This window comes from Trachypithecus francoisi, unplaced genomic scaffold (assembly GCF_009764315.1).
Source record: "Trachypithecus francoisi isolate TF-2019V2 unplaced genomic scaffold, Tfra_2.0 Lachesis_group5, whole genome shotgun sequence".
In the NCBI taxonomy this organism is placed as follows: Eukaryota; Metazoa; Chordata; class Mammalia; order Primates; family Cercopithecidae; genus Trachypithecus; species Trachypithecus francoisi.
The window spans coordinates 63,052,821-63,064,278 of NW_022681470.1; the positions used below are offsets into that span (position 1 = coordinate 63,052,821).

General features: G+C 51.3%; 1 protein-coding gene across 1 annotated transcript; it reads right to left on the bottom strand.

Annotated features, from left to right (window-relative positions):
* Positions 1 to 2,631: 2,631 nt before the first annotated feature.
* On the bottom strand, positions 2,632 to 9,920 carry AVPR1B (arginine vasopressin receptor 1B). Its single transcript, XM_033198517.1, has 2 exons — positions 8,820 to 9,920; positions 2,632 to 3,481 (listed from the first exon to the last, which is right to left on the bottom strand). Exons 1-2 carry the CDS (start codon positions 9,757 to 9,759, stop codon positions 3,147 to 3,149), a joined length of 1,275 nt encoding a protein of 424 aa, XP_033054408.1. The 5' UTR covers positions 9,760 to 9,920; the 3' UTR covers positions 2,632 to 3,146.
* Between the last annotated feature and the right edge of the window lie 1,538 nt (positions 9,921 to 11,458).

Genomic DNA, 11,458 nt, shown 5'->3' on the forward strand with positions numbered 1-11,458 from the left:
TACAGCCTGGGCTGAATCTATAGCCCTGTAGTAGATAAAAGACCTATTTACATAGAAAACACAGACACATTATCTGGGAAAGTACTGGCCTGTACCAAACAGTGTAAGAAATGATTCTGAGAAATCCCCATAGTCAATCGATGAACCCCTCCTGCCCTCCTCTCTGTCCCATCTGCCCCTCATGTCCTGCTTGTACATAGGTTTTAAGGGACTAAAGTACTGTCATTCACAGTCACAGGATGATATAAACATTTTACACGAGTGCCCCAGCAGAGATGGCATTGTTCAGTTTCTCCTGGGGTTAGCTGTCAGAAATGGGATTCACCCCAGAGAGCACAGAGCCTCCTTCTTGCTTCCACAGGGCCCCTCCTCCTTGAACCCTATCCAAGGCTCTTCCTCTGGCCCAGACTGGCCAGGCGAGCCTCCTATAGGTCCTGCAGAACTTTCACTCATAGATCCAGTGAGATCCACCATTTCCTTTAGGAGCTTCCTGGAATGGTTTCCCGAGGCCCTCAGCCAGTGTGCGGTCGCTCCCCACTGGCCAGATCACAGGACAGAACCAGCTTTCTGGAAAAGATCAACTGTAGCCTTTCCATGGGAGGAACAAGTAGGACTCCAAAGCCACCACTCTAAGTAAATTCTTCTTGTGCAATGCAAAACAGAAAATACCACAGTAGTAAGAGGGGATCTATAGAAGGCAAAGGGTAGACAAGAAAGGTGATTTAGCCTCGATCCCAGGTCTGTCTCCTCTTTTCCTCTCTGCACTGTAGACTCTCCTGGGTCAGGACCCCGGAGGTTATCTACCAGACGCAATCTGGAGCCAGGCCGTTATTCCCCTCTCTAACATCTGCTGAGTGTTCTATCTCTAATCTAATCTTACAAATCCCTCCTAACAAAGTGGGCATTGCTATTTCTATTTAATAAGTGAAGAAAGCACTGCTCGGGGAGATTGGACAACTTGCTTAAGTTGATACAGGTAGAAAAGGGGTGAGGTCTTTGGGGCACACAGCTGGTGTTCTTTCTACCTCCCAGTCATCATGAAGAACAAAGATTTACCAACTCTAGGCATTAGGGTCAGAAACTGTGGTCTAAAGATGGGGTAAGGGGGTGGGGAGGCTGCTTATGTAAGCAGGGGAGGGAGCAGATTCAAGAGCTCTGGCTGGCATGGAAGGCTTCTAAGCCCACTTCACCAGGGCAGATAGACAGGGAAGAAGTATTGGATGTCAGGGGCTGATATGGGCAACAGAACTCAGTGAGGGGGAGAGAGTGGGTCCTCCCATATGCCTGAGCCTTGGTCCCATTAGGGTCTCACTCTCCAGTTCTCTAGCACTGAAGGACTGGGATGCTTTGCTCACTCACAACATTCAGCAAGGCTCTTTTCTTTTTAGAAAGCCTCAGGAGGCTTCTTAGAGCTGAGTGGCCTCTTAAAGAAGTATATCCGCAAAGCCACAGTCATTCCTCAAAGCTTCTCTGGGAGTCAAGGGTAGAGACTGAAAGTGTTCCCTAGAGCTTCCCTCAGGAGCTTTTAATTAGATTAGTAATTCCTTACATTAGTATAGAGCTCATGACTTTACAAATGACTTTTATATCCACAGTCCTATTTGATTCCCAGAACCAAGGTAGCAAGGACTGGCCAGCATTTTATTGATGTGTGTCATTGCTGGTGGCAGAACCAGGATGCGGCTCTCCTGATGTTTCAGCTAATGTCTTTTCCACCAGCAAGGCTCTCTCTTCAATTGGAATCAGAATTTGGGGGGGAAGCTACCCCATGATAAAAGTCCCCTGGAGTCCAGAAAGTCTACCTTGGCTCTATCTTGGCCTATAGCCTCTTCCAGCCTTGGAGGAGGATTCAGCATCCCAGATGAGGACAAAAGTGGACAGTGTGACCATGGGGGGACCCACCATCACCAGAATTGAGTCAAAGAGTATATCAATGTCATTGTCATCAAAATCCAACAACTCTTCTAGACCCTGTTGCTTACAATATCCTTTGTGTTTCTCTGTAACACCATTTTCAGGATTACAGAATCATGGAAGGTTGGAGCTTAGAGATCATCTCAACTGTTATACAGATGAGGAGACTGAGTCCTGGAAATGTATGGTGACTCACCCAAGGTCACACAGATACTGAAGGCAGAACTGAGATTCAAACCTGGGCTCCTAACTGGATCACAGCATCCATACGATTCATGGTGGAAGCTCTGAAGAGCCTGGAGGGTGTCCAGAGCCACAACGATGTCACCTTTTTTTAAAGGAGGTCCCCTGTTTGTAGCCCCTGAGGAAGGAGCAGGCTGGACTCCCTGGGGGGCGGGTTAGGGAAAGGAGGGAGGGCAAGAAGTCCCCACTGCCCTTGAGGCTTATTCCTGCTGTTAATTTTATGATGACCATTTTCATCTTCTGCTTCCCTCCCTCTTTCCTTCCACCCACACTCACAGTGGACCAGATCACAGAGAATAGACAACACTTTCCCCTGTCATCCACGCTGTCATAGGGGGTGGCATGGGGAGAGGAAGAACTGGCATTTGCAGAGATCTTGCTAGGTACCAGGTACTGTACTGAATCCTGCATCTTCATGAGACCACCTCCCCTCAACAGACAGCTGGGCACAACAGGGTAAGCCCTACATACCCAGTCACTTTTCTTCATGAAACAATTTTCTCTCTACCAAAAAAAAAAAAAAATCCAGGATCCAAATAGAGTCCTCTTCACAGTTTTTCACTTCTCCCCTCTCCTGGTTAGGCTGAGATGTGCCAGTCACGTTAGAATGGAGACAGGTAGCCAGAGCACAAGGCCAACCTCTGGGTTCCTGCCCCCCGTGGATCCCTAGACGGCACCATCCTAGGCCAGCCTAGATCTGGGACACCATGTGTGTATGGACACCCTGTGAATATGGCAGGACCACGGAGACTGGCAGTTTGATTCTCCCCGACTGCCAGCATCTGAGATTGGGAGCTCATGAGGCAGCCCTCACTCTCGGGGCAGCTGTGACACCAGGATAGGGGGCCCACTCTGGCCTTTTCACCCCGCTTCAGACAGGGTTCCTCTAACTCCAACCCTCACCCTCCCAGCTCTCATGACCAGTGCCCGAGGTTGGCAGAGAACCTCCACTAGTCCTGGGGGCAGTGCCAGACCCCAGCGAGTCTTTCCTAAAAGATGATGGTCTCCTCGGTGGCTTCCCCATCCACCGGCTCCAAGTCTCTTGGTGACTCTTCAGGTCTGGGCCTCCCGCTGAGGGTTAGGCTGAGGCTAAGGCTGAGGGTGGCCGGGCAGCTGGAGTGGGTCAGCAGCGTGGTGTGGCGGCTCGAGAGGCTGCCATCAGAGAGCCGCCGGCACATCCTGGGCTGGCGACCCCCACAGCAGGCAAGATGACGCAGGGGCCGCGGTAACAGGTGGCTGTTGAAGCCCAAGTAGATCCAGGGGTTGCAGCAGCTGTTGAGGCTTCCCAGAAGCATGGAGATGGTGAAAGCCACATTGGTGGAATCTACCAAGAGAGAAGCATGAGAAGCCTCAGAATGGCAGCTCGAAGGGACCCGGGAGAGCGTCCAGGCCCCACAGATGAGGAACAGATGAGGAAACTGAGTCCTAGAGAAGAGAAGGGAGTCACTCAGGATCCTATAATTAGAGAGACACACAGCTGAGACTTGAACCTGGGACTCCTGGCTCCAGAGTCTTACCATGCTGATTTTGTTTGTTCGTTTTTGTTGTGTAACTGCAGGGTGAAGGTAGGAGCTGAGGTTTGCTTCAAGTTTAATTGAGAAGAAGGAATGTTGTCAGGGATAGGATCAGGCCAGATAGGAGAAACCAACTTTTTTACAAAACTTAAACCTTGAGTCCCCTAATGGATGTAGATCTAGAATGAGACAACTTCTGTAAAACAGGCAGGGAAAATAACCAAGCTCAGGCCTCATCCATCTCCATCCCCACTTACATCATAGATCGTGGATTCACATGGCCTCCTGGACTCTGTCCCCTTCCATTCCTCAGGGGCAGGCCCACTCATTCTATATTCAGTCATTGAGTGTGTGGACATCAACTCTGCCTGGCCCAATGCTGGGGATCTGATGGGGCAGGCAATGGAGCATGACTGCCCTATAGACACCTATGTCATCATTGCCGCCTGCAGCTGAGCGGGCAGCTTCTACGTACTGGGCCTCCAAGCATCCCTCTCCAGACTGGAACTTGTTCTGTGTTCTTAGATTGTGCCTAGGAAATGCACCTTTCTGTAGGGAAAAACTAATTTCTCTCTTGGGCAGTCAAAATGTGAGGATGTCAAAGCTATAAAATTCCTTCCAGACAAAATGTTCTTTCTAAAGACTAAATGAAACCCTCATGGCAACAGAAAAGCTGCTGGGATGAGCTTTGGCCTCCTGCTAGATCTGTCATGGGTTATAGCCATGGCATAGGCGGCATACTGAGTCACCTTACTCTTCAGTGGAGGTTGTAGAATCAGTGAAAGCAGTTTCAGAACTGGAAGGAACCTTAGAAGTAAGCTTTCTAGTTTTTATAGCACAGTTAATAACAGCTGCAACTCGAAGTCTTTCAGCTCCAAGGTAGAGATCCTATACTCCACCAGAGCTTCAACCAGCAAAATAAAAGGCAAAGCTCAAGTGCCTACTCTGCAAGGCACTGTGAAAGCTTCAGATACACTGGCTCCTTGTGCACATGTCCCAGGGGCATGCTCATGGGTGTGGCAACTCATGGCTCAAGAGAAGGGAAGACATAGGCTGAGAACATTTGATAGAGGGCATGAGTCATACAGGTGGGAAGCTGAAGGTATCTGGGCCTGGATGGACTGGTTCAGGGAACAGAAGTGAAGGTAGAGTGGGAAGCACCTGGAAGTGGAGGAAGGATGATATGGTTTGGATGTCAGCCAGGTGCAGTGGTTCATGCCTGTAATCCCAACACTTTGGGAGGTCGAGGTGGGTGAATCACCTGAGGTCAGGAGCTCAAGACCAGCCTGACCAACATGGTGAAATCCTGTCTCTACTAAAAACACAGAAAATTAGCCAGGCGTGGTGATGCGCACCTGTAGCCCTAGCTATTCGGGAGGCGGAGGCGGGAGAATTGCTTGAACCTGGGAGGCAGATTGCAGTGAGCTGAGATCATGCCATTGCACTCCAGCCTGGGTGACAAGAGCAAGACTCCATCTCAAGAAAGAGAGAGAGAGAGAGAGAGAGAGAGTTTGGATGTTTGTGCCCTCCAAATCTCATATTGAAATGTAACCCCCGGTGTTGGACATGGGTTGGTTGTTTGAAAGAATCTGGGACCTCTCTCTTCTCTCTCTTGTCCTCTCTTGCCGTGTGATACGCTGGCTTCCCCCTTCACCTTCTGCCATGATTGGAAGCTTCCTGAGGCCCTCACTAGAAGCAGATGCTGGCACTATGCTTCTTTTTTATTTTCTTTTTGAGATAGGGTCTCGCTCTGACCCTCAGGCTGGAGTGCAGTGTGTGATTATGGCTCCTGTGCTCAAGCAATCCTTCTACCTCAGCCTCCTCAGTAGATCGGACCACAGGGGTGAACATTGTGCCACCACGCCTGGCTAATTTTTGTTATATTGAGTAGAGATGAGGTTTCACTGTTTCTCAGGCTGGTTTTGAACTCCTGGAATCAGTTGATCCCCCTGCCTCAGCCTTGCACAGTGCTGGGATTACAGGCATGAGCCACCACACCCAGCCTGGCACTGTGCTACTTGTACAGCCTGCAGAACCATAAGCCAAAATAAACCTCTTTTCTTTATACATTTCTCAGTTTCAGGTATTCCTTCATAGCAGTGCAAATGGACTAATACAAGGGACAAGCCTCAAAAACAAACTCAATCTTCCTTCCGTTTTGCCTGAGTTCTGGCCTGCTCCCTAGTTAATGTGTAACTACAAATTGCGGAAGATTTGGGAAGTGGTTTTGGCTGAGGGGACAGTATTCATCCTGTCTGCTCCATCAGTGTGCCTTTAGTGTCCAAGATTAAGCCAGGGACAAAGGAGGTCCACAGTTTCCTTCATTTAGGAGTGCCTGTTTGGTTTGGCTCACCTGAGCCAGGCCTTGGTAGGGGCTAAAGATATGCCACAGAGGCAGTGCTGCAGAGGAGGTGCCAGAGGCAGTGGCAGTTGCGCTTCCCAGCCCTTGAGGGTAGATACATCACACCCAGTCCTGGCCTCCGTTGCCTCTTGCCAGAAACTCAGCTGATGGTCGGGGACAGGGGCAGGGACAAGCAAACAGGCAGGCTCTGACCAAAGACTTGGGGCCAGGGGGCCTGGAGGCCAGCATACGGTGGAGGGGAACTTTGTGTACTGGAAAGCAAGTTTAAAGTAATGAATTTCTGCCCCAAGGGCTTTCATTTTCCTGGGAGCACATTGTCTGTAAGATAACCCTTTGGGGCAACCCACTGTCCCATGCATTCCTTGCCCAGAGAAGTCCTTGGTAAGTGGTAAATCACTGTACTCAAGCGAGGGCTGAGGTGTTGAGGGACAGGTTGATAATGATGGTGGACACCACGGGCAAGCAGGAAAGCCTGCACTGGCTAAGTGGCAGGAGCATCATCTTCTCAATAAAGAGGCAGATGACACCTCACCCCGGTGCCACTGGCTAAGCCACAATGTTGGGAGTAAAGCCATGACCTGGATAAAGCTTGGCCCATAAAGACCTCAATTCAAGCCTGAGCTCTGTCTCTCACTAGCAGTGGCATTTTGGACCAGTTATTTTACCTCTATGAGTCTCAAGTGACTCAAACGTAAAATACAGAAGGCCACTCCTCAGTAGCATGAGGGCTGAATGTGCCTGTACCTAGGAAACCCTCCTTCCTTCTATTCTGTGCTTGGCTTGAGCAGGGAGGTCCCCACAGTTGGTTAGAATTAATATGCTCATTGCTTAAAGGATAATCTGCAAATAGTCTCTTGCCTAGACAATGTCAAAAGGGTTAGATTAAGAAGGGATATTGTATTAAGAGGAAGTTTGGTATTACTTTTGCACTTCTCTTGCGTGGTTGTGTTAAATTCATGAATGCCTCTCCTCTATTTCATCTCTCCTCTATTTCTCCTCTCCTCTATTTCCCCTCTCTTCTATTTCATCTCTCCTCTATTTCCCCTCTCTTCTATTTCATCTCTCCTCTATTTCATCTCTCAGAAAAATGATGAGAGCCAGGCCTCCCATGTGCCAGCTGGAGCACAGTTCTCTTAGAGGTTCCCATTTTGCTTTTCACACAGAAGAAAGGTCTCTCTCCTTTTATAACCACTTTTAAAATCAGAGTTATTAATGAGGTTGAGGAAAAAGACAAGGAGACAGAAGACTTGGGCTTTATTCTTCACTTTGTCACTCCCTAGCTGTGAGGCCTGGGGCAAGTCATGGTTCTGAGGCAGGAAAACAGCAGAGGGAATTAGAGGTTGGATAAAAAGCAGAATAAGTAGGAGCAGAAGCAGGATAAAGAGGAGGGTGAGCAAGAGGCAAGATAAAAAGCAGAAGTTGAACCAAAACAAAAGTTATATGAAGTGAATCAAGAGCCCCTTGGTTGGCTAGATCCAGACCAACCCAGTAAGGGGGCAGCTCCTCAGAGATGGGCATGTGTGTTAGAGAGAAAAAGTATCCCTAAAATGACCCCATATGAGAATCAGCTCATTAAAGCTCACGCATAGGTACTGCATAGAATGCATGCACTTAAAATTGAGATGAAGGCCACGTGCAAGTGCACAAGGGCCAAAGTAACTAAGCAACCCACCTATCAAAAGGCAGATGCTGGCTAAAGATTAGGCAGCTCAGGAAGAGAAAAAAAAGAACACATAAAAAGGTGCAAAGTACACCAAACTGATGCCGATCTCATTTCACAGAGGTCAGCCCGCTCTCTCCTCTCCGAGAGTGTTACTGTGCTTAATAAACTTTTGCTACTTTGCTATTTGTGTGTGTCACATCCAATTCTTTGTTTGTGGCACCAAGAACCCGGGACTTCACCACATCAGCTGGTAACATTTCCTCTCTGAGCCTCTGTTTCCTTATTAGTAACATGAAGAGGTTGAACTGGAAATTTCAGGGTTTTCATGTGCCAAGTCTAATTAACTGGAAGTGTCTGTTGAGAAGCAGCTCAAAGGCTTATCCAGGTGCAGGAGGGAAGAGGCTGAGAGAGCAAGTTCATGGGCGACAAATTGCTATCATTCTATGATTTTATTTTTTTTTTTATTTATTTATTTTTTTTTTGAGACGGAGTCTCGCTCTGTCACCCGGGCTGGAGTGCAGTGGCTGGATCTCAGCTCACTGCAAGCTCCGCCTCCCGGGTTTACGCCATTCTCCTGCCTCAGCCTCCCGAGTAGCTGGGACTACAGGCGCCCACCACCTCACCCGGCTAGTTTTTTTTGTATTTTTTTAGTAGAGACGGGGTCTCACCATGTTAGCCAGGATGGTCTCGATCTCCTGACCTCGTGATCTGCCCGTCTCGGGCTCCCAAAGTGCTGGGATTACAGGCTTGAGCCACCGCGCCCGGCCCATTCTATGATTTTAAAGCCCATCCAGCAAATTGGTAGTTGGTGGCCAAATGTGCTAATGGCCATATTTCACTAGTGCCACATGGCATTTTAAAATTGTTAGTTACCAAAATTTTTAAAGCTGGAAATTTCACATAAAAGATACTGACATGGCATTGGTAGGCTGGATGAGTATTGACATGGCATTGGTAGGGTAGTCATAACTGCCCCTTTTCACTTGGAGGAGGCACCATCTTACTTCATTGCCCCACTAGTTTGTCACCTGCCTGGCCCTGGGAGGCATTGTAACCCTGACCTAATCCCCCACCTCTCTTCCTGTCTCTCCCATCTCACTGCCCCCACACAGACCCCACTTGCCTTCATTAGGGGCATTCTCGTCCCACACGGACCACATCTGGACACTGAAGAAGGGAGCCCAGCAAGCGATGTAGGCCAGCACGATGACAAAGGTCATCTTCACGGTTCGGATCTTGGCCCGTGAGATGGTGTTGATGCTGCTGACCCGAGATGGCAGCCCCTGAGTGGTGGCAGCTGAGGCGGAAGGTGAGGGCCTGTCCCAAGTCCTCCAGCCCCCTCCTCCCACTCGCCAGGCCTGTGTCTTGACTTTTAAGTTTTTACAGATCTCATGGCAGATGAGGCTGTAGCAGGCCGTGAGCATGGTCACCGGCAGGACGAAGATAGCCAGGGTGGTCCAGGTGAGGTAGGCCCGTGGCCCCCAAGGGAAGCGGAAGTCTGCCCAGCAGTCCAGCACCCCTGAGCCCTGGATTACCTCCCGCAGGGAAAAAATGAAGACTTGAGGAAGGCTGAGGATGGCGGCCAGCAGCCAGGGAGCAGCGATGAGCAGGTAGGTGGACTGGCCGGGCTGCTGGAGGCTGCGCAGGGGGTGACAGACAGCCAGGTAGCGGTCCAGCGTCATGGCCAGCAGCATGTAGGTGGAGGCGAACATGCTGAGCACCTGCAGGTACTTGACGGCCCTGCACAGGAGGTCGGGGCCCTGGAAACGGTAGGTGATGTCCCACAGCAGCTGGGGCAGCACCTGGAAGAGCGCCACGGCCAGGTCTGTCAGGGCTAGGTGCAGCACGAACAGGTGCATGCGGGAGCGCTTGCGGCCCAGCTGGCCCAGGGTCAGCAGCACAGCCAGGTTGCCCCCAGTGGCCAGCACCAGGACAGTGGCCAGGACTCCGATCTCCACCTTGGCCAGCTCCTCATCCCGGCCCAACCAGGGTGTTGTGGCATTGGGGGCAGAGAGGGTGCCCCAGGGAGTGGGGGTGGCATCCCACAGAGGCCCAGAATCCATGAGCAAGGTATGCTGGGAGGGGAGGATGGAGGGAGGATATGGATGCACGTCCAGAGGTTTGATGGATAAAATGGAGTGGCAAAGGAAAGGCTGAAGGCGGAGAGAAAGGAGAAGCGTGAGAATGACAGGGAGAAGGCTTGTAAGTAGGTGGAAATCATTCAGAGGACAGGGATAGAGAGGAGGAGGGAGGATGAAATACGGAAGGAGACAATGTAACTGCGATCGATCGCTGATCCCAGTGAGGAGAAGGGACCCAGGAGAGAGAGAAGGAGGGGTCAGGAAGACGGGGAATCAGGACGGGAAGAATGGGGGAGGCTGTGCAGAGTGAGGCTTCTGGAAGGGAAAGAAGGCTGGGGAGGGGCTACCACTCTCCAATCCACCTCAAATTCACTTTCTCCAAACTTTTCTGGAAGCCAAGAGCGGAAGCCCTTCAGCCTGCTTGGAGGCGCGGTCCGGGGCTGTCGGTGTCGCGCTCAGGGCTGGAAGCCCCAGCCAAGTCCACTGGCTGTGCCTGGTGAGCAGCGGCGCAGCGGAGCGGCCAGGTGGGGTTTTATGGGCTCCCAGGCAGAGCCCAGCGGCCTGCGGCTCGCCAGTTGGCTCCAGCAGAGGAGGGCGGAGTGAGGCTCGCAGGCAACCACCCGGCGGGAGGACTGAGAGGCCGGCTGCTGGAGGGAGGGGGGCCAGAGTGGGTAGCGGACGAGGGACAGGGAGCGAGACAAGCAGGCGACGCAAGCCAGCACCCAGCAGCCGGCAGGATCCACCGACCCGCAGGCAGGCAGGCAGATAAGCTCCTCCGTGCACTCACCCTGGAACTCTCGGGCCGTCTCTCCACAGGTGGAGTCGTCCCTGCGGGTTGGTGAGAAGCGGTCACTCCTCCCACCCCCGGGGGCACTTCGGCTGGCGGCTCTGTTGGCGCGCCCCCTGCCAGCCGGCTAGCCCGTGCAGGATCCACAATCTTCAAGGGTGGCCAGGTTGGCGAGGCAGCATCCCTGATTGCCAGTCACCTGGGAGTGACGTCTGATCGCAGACCCTGTTGAGGGACTGAGAGGCATAGGGAGAGGAAGAAAAAGTGAGGATATTTGTGGAGGTGGGGGGTGGAAGGAGCTAGACCTGAGAACCCTGGTGCGCTTGACCGACGGGGACAGCGGGAGAAATTCCTGGTGTTTGCGTCCCCAAGAGACTTCTGGCTTATGTGCTTTTCCTGCGTTACGTGCTTCCAAGATCCTAAACGCAGTTAACCACTCTGCGAGGTAGAAAAGAGGCCCAGAGAAGTTCAAGAACTTGCTCTAAGAAGATTACTGAACGAGTAAGCAGCAGAGGCCGGTCTAGAACCAGCCCCCTGTGCCATTCTGATAGCGCAGCAGCAGCACTTAGCACCTCACCGGCTTGGCTAAATTCTGTGTGAGAGGCACTGGTGTTGAGGGTAAGAATAAAAACAAAACCCCATCCAGTCCAGAGGCAGCTTACAGCTCAATAGAGAAGGTATTGTGCGGTGTTGGCTGTTGAATTCACATTATCTCCAGTATGCCTGATGGACTGTTAGGACTCTCCCTGGAGCAAATTAGAGGTTAGGAGTGACAATAGCAGGGCCCCAGACTCTCAGAAAGGGCAGAGTCTGTGACCATAGGTAGGTCCTTTTGTCCCGCCTCTTTTTTTTTGTTTTTGAGACAGAGTCTTGCTCTGTGGCCAGGCTGGAGTG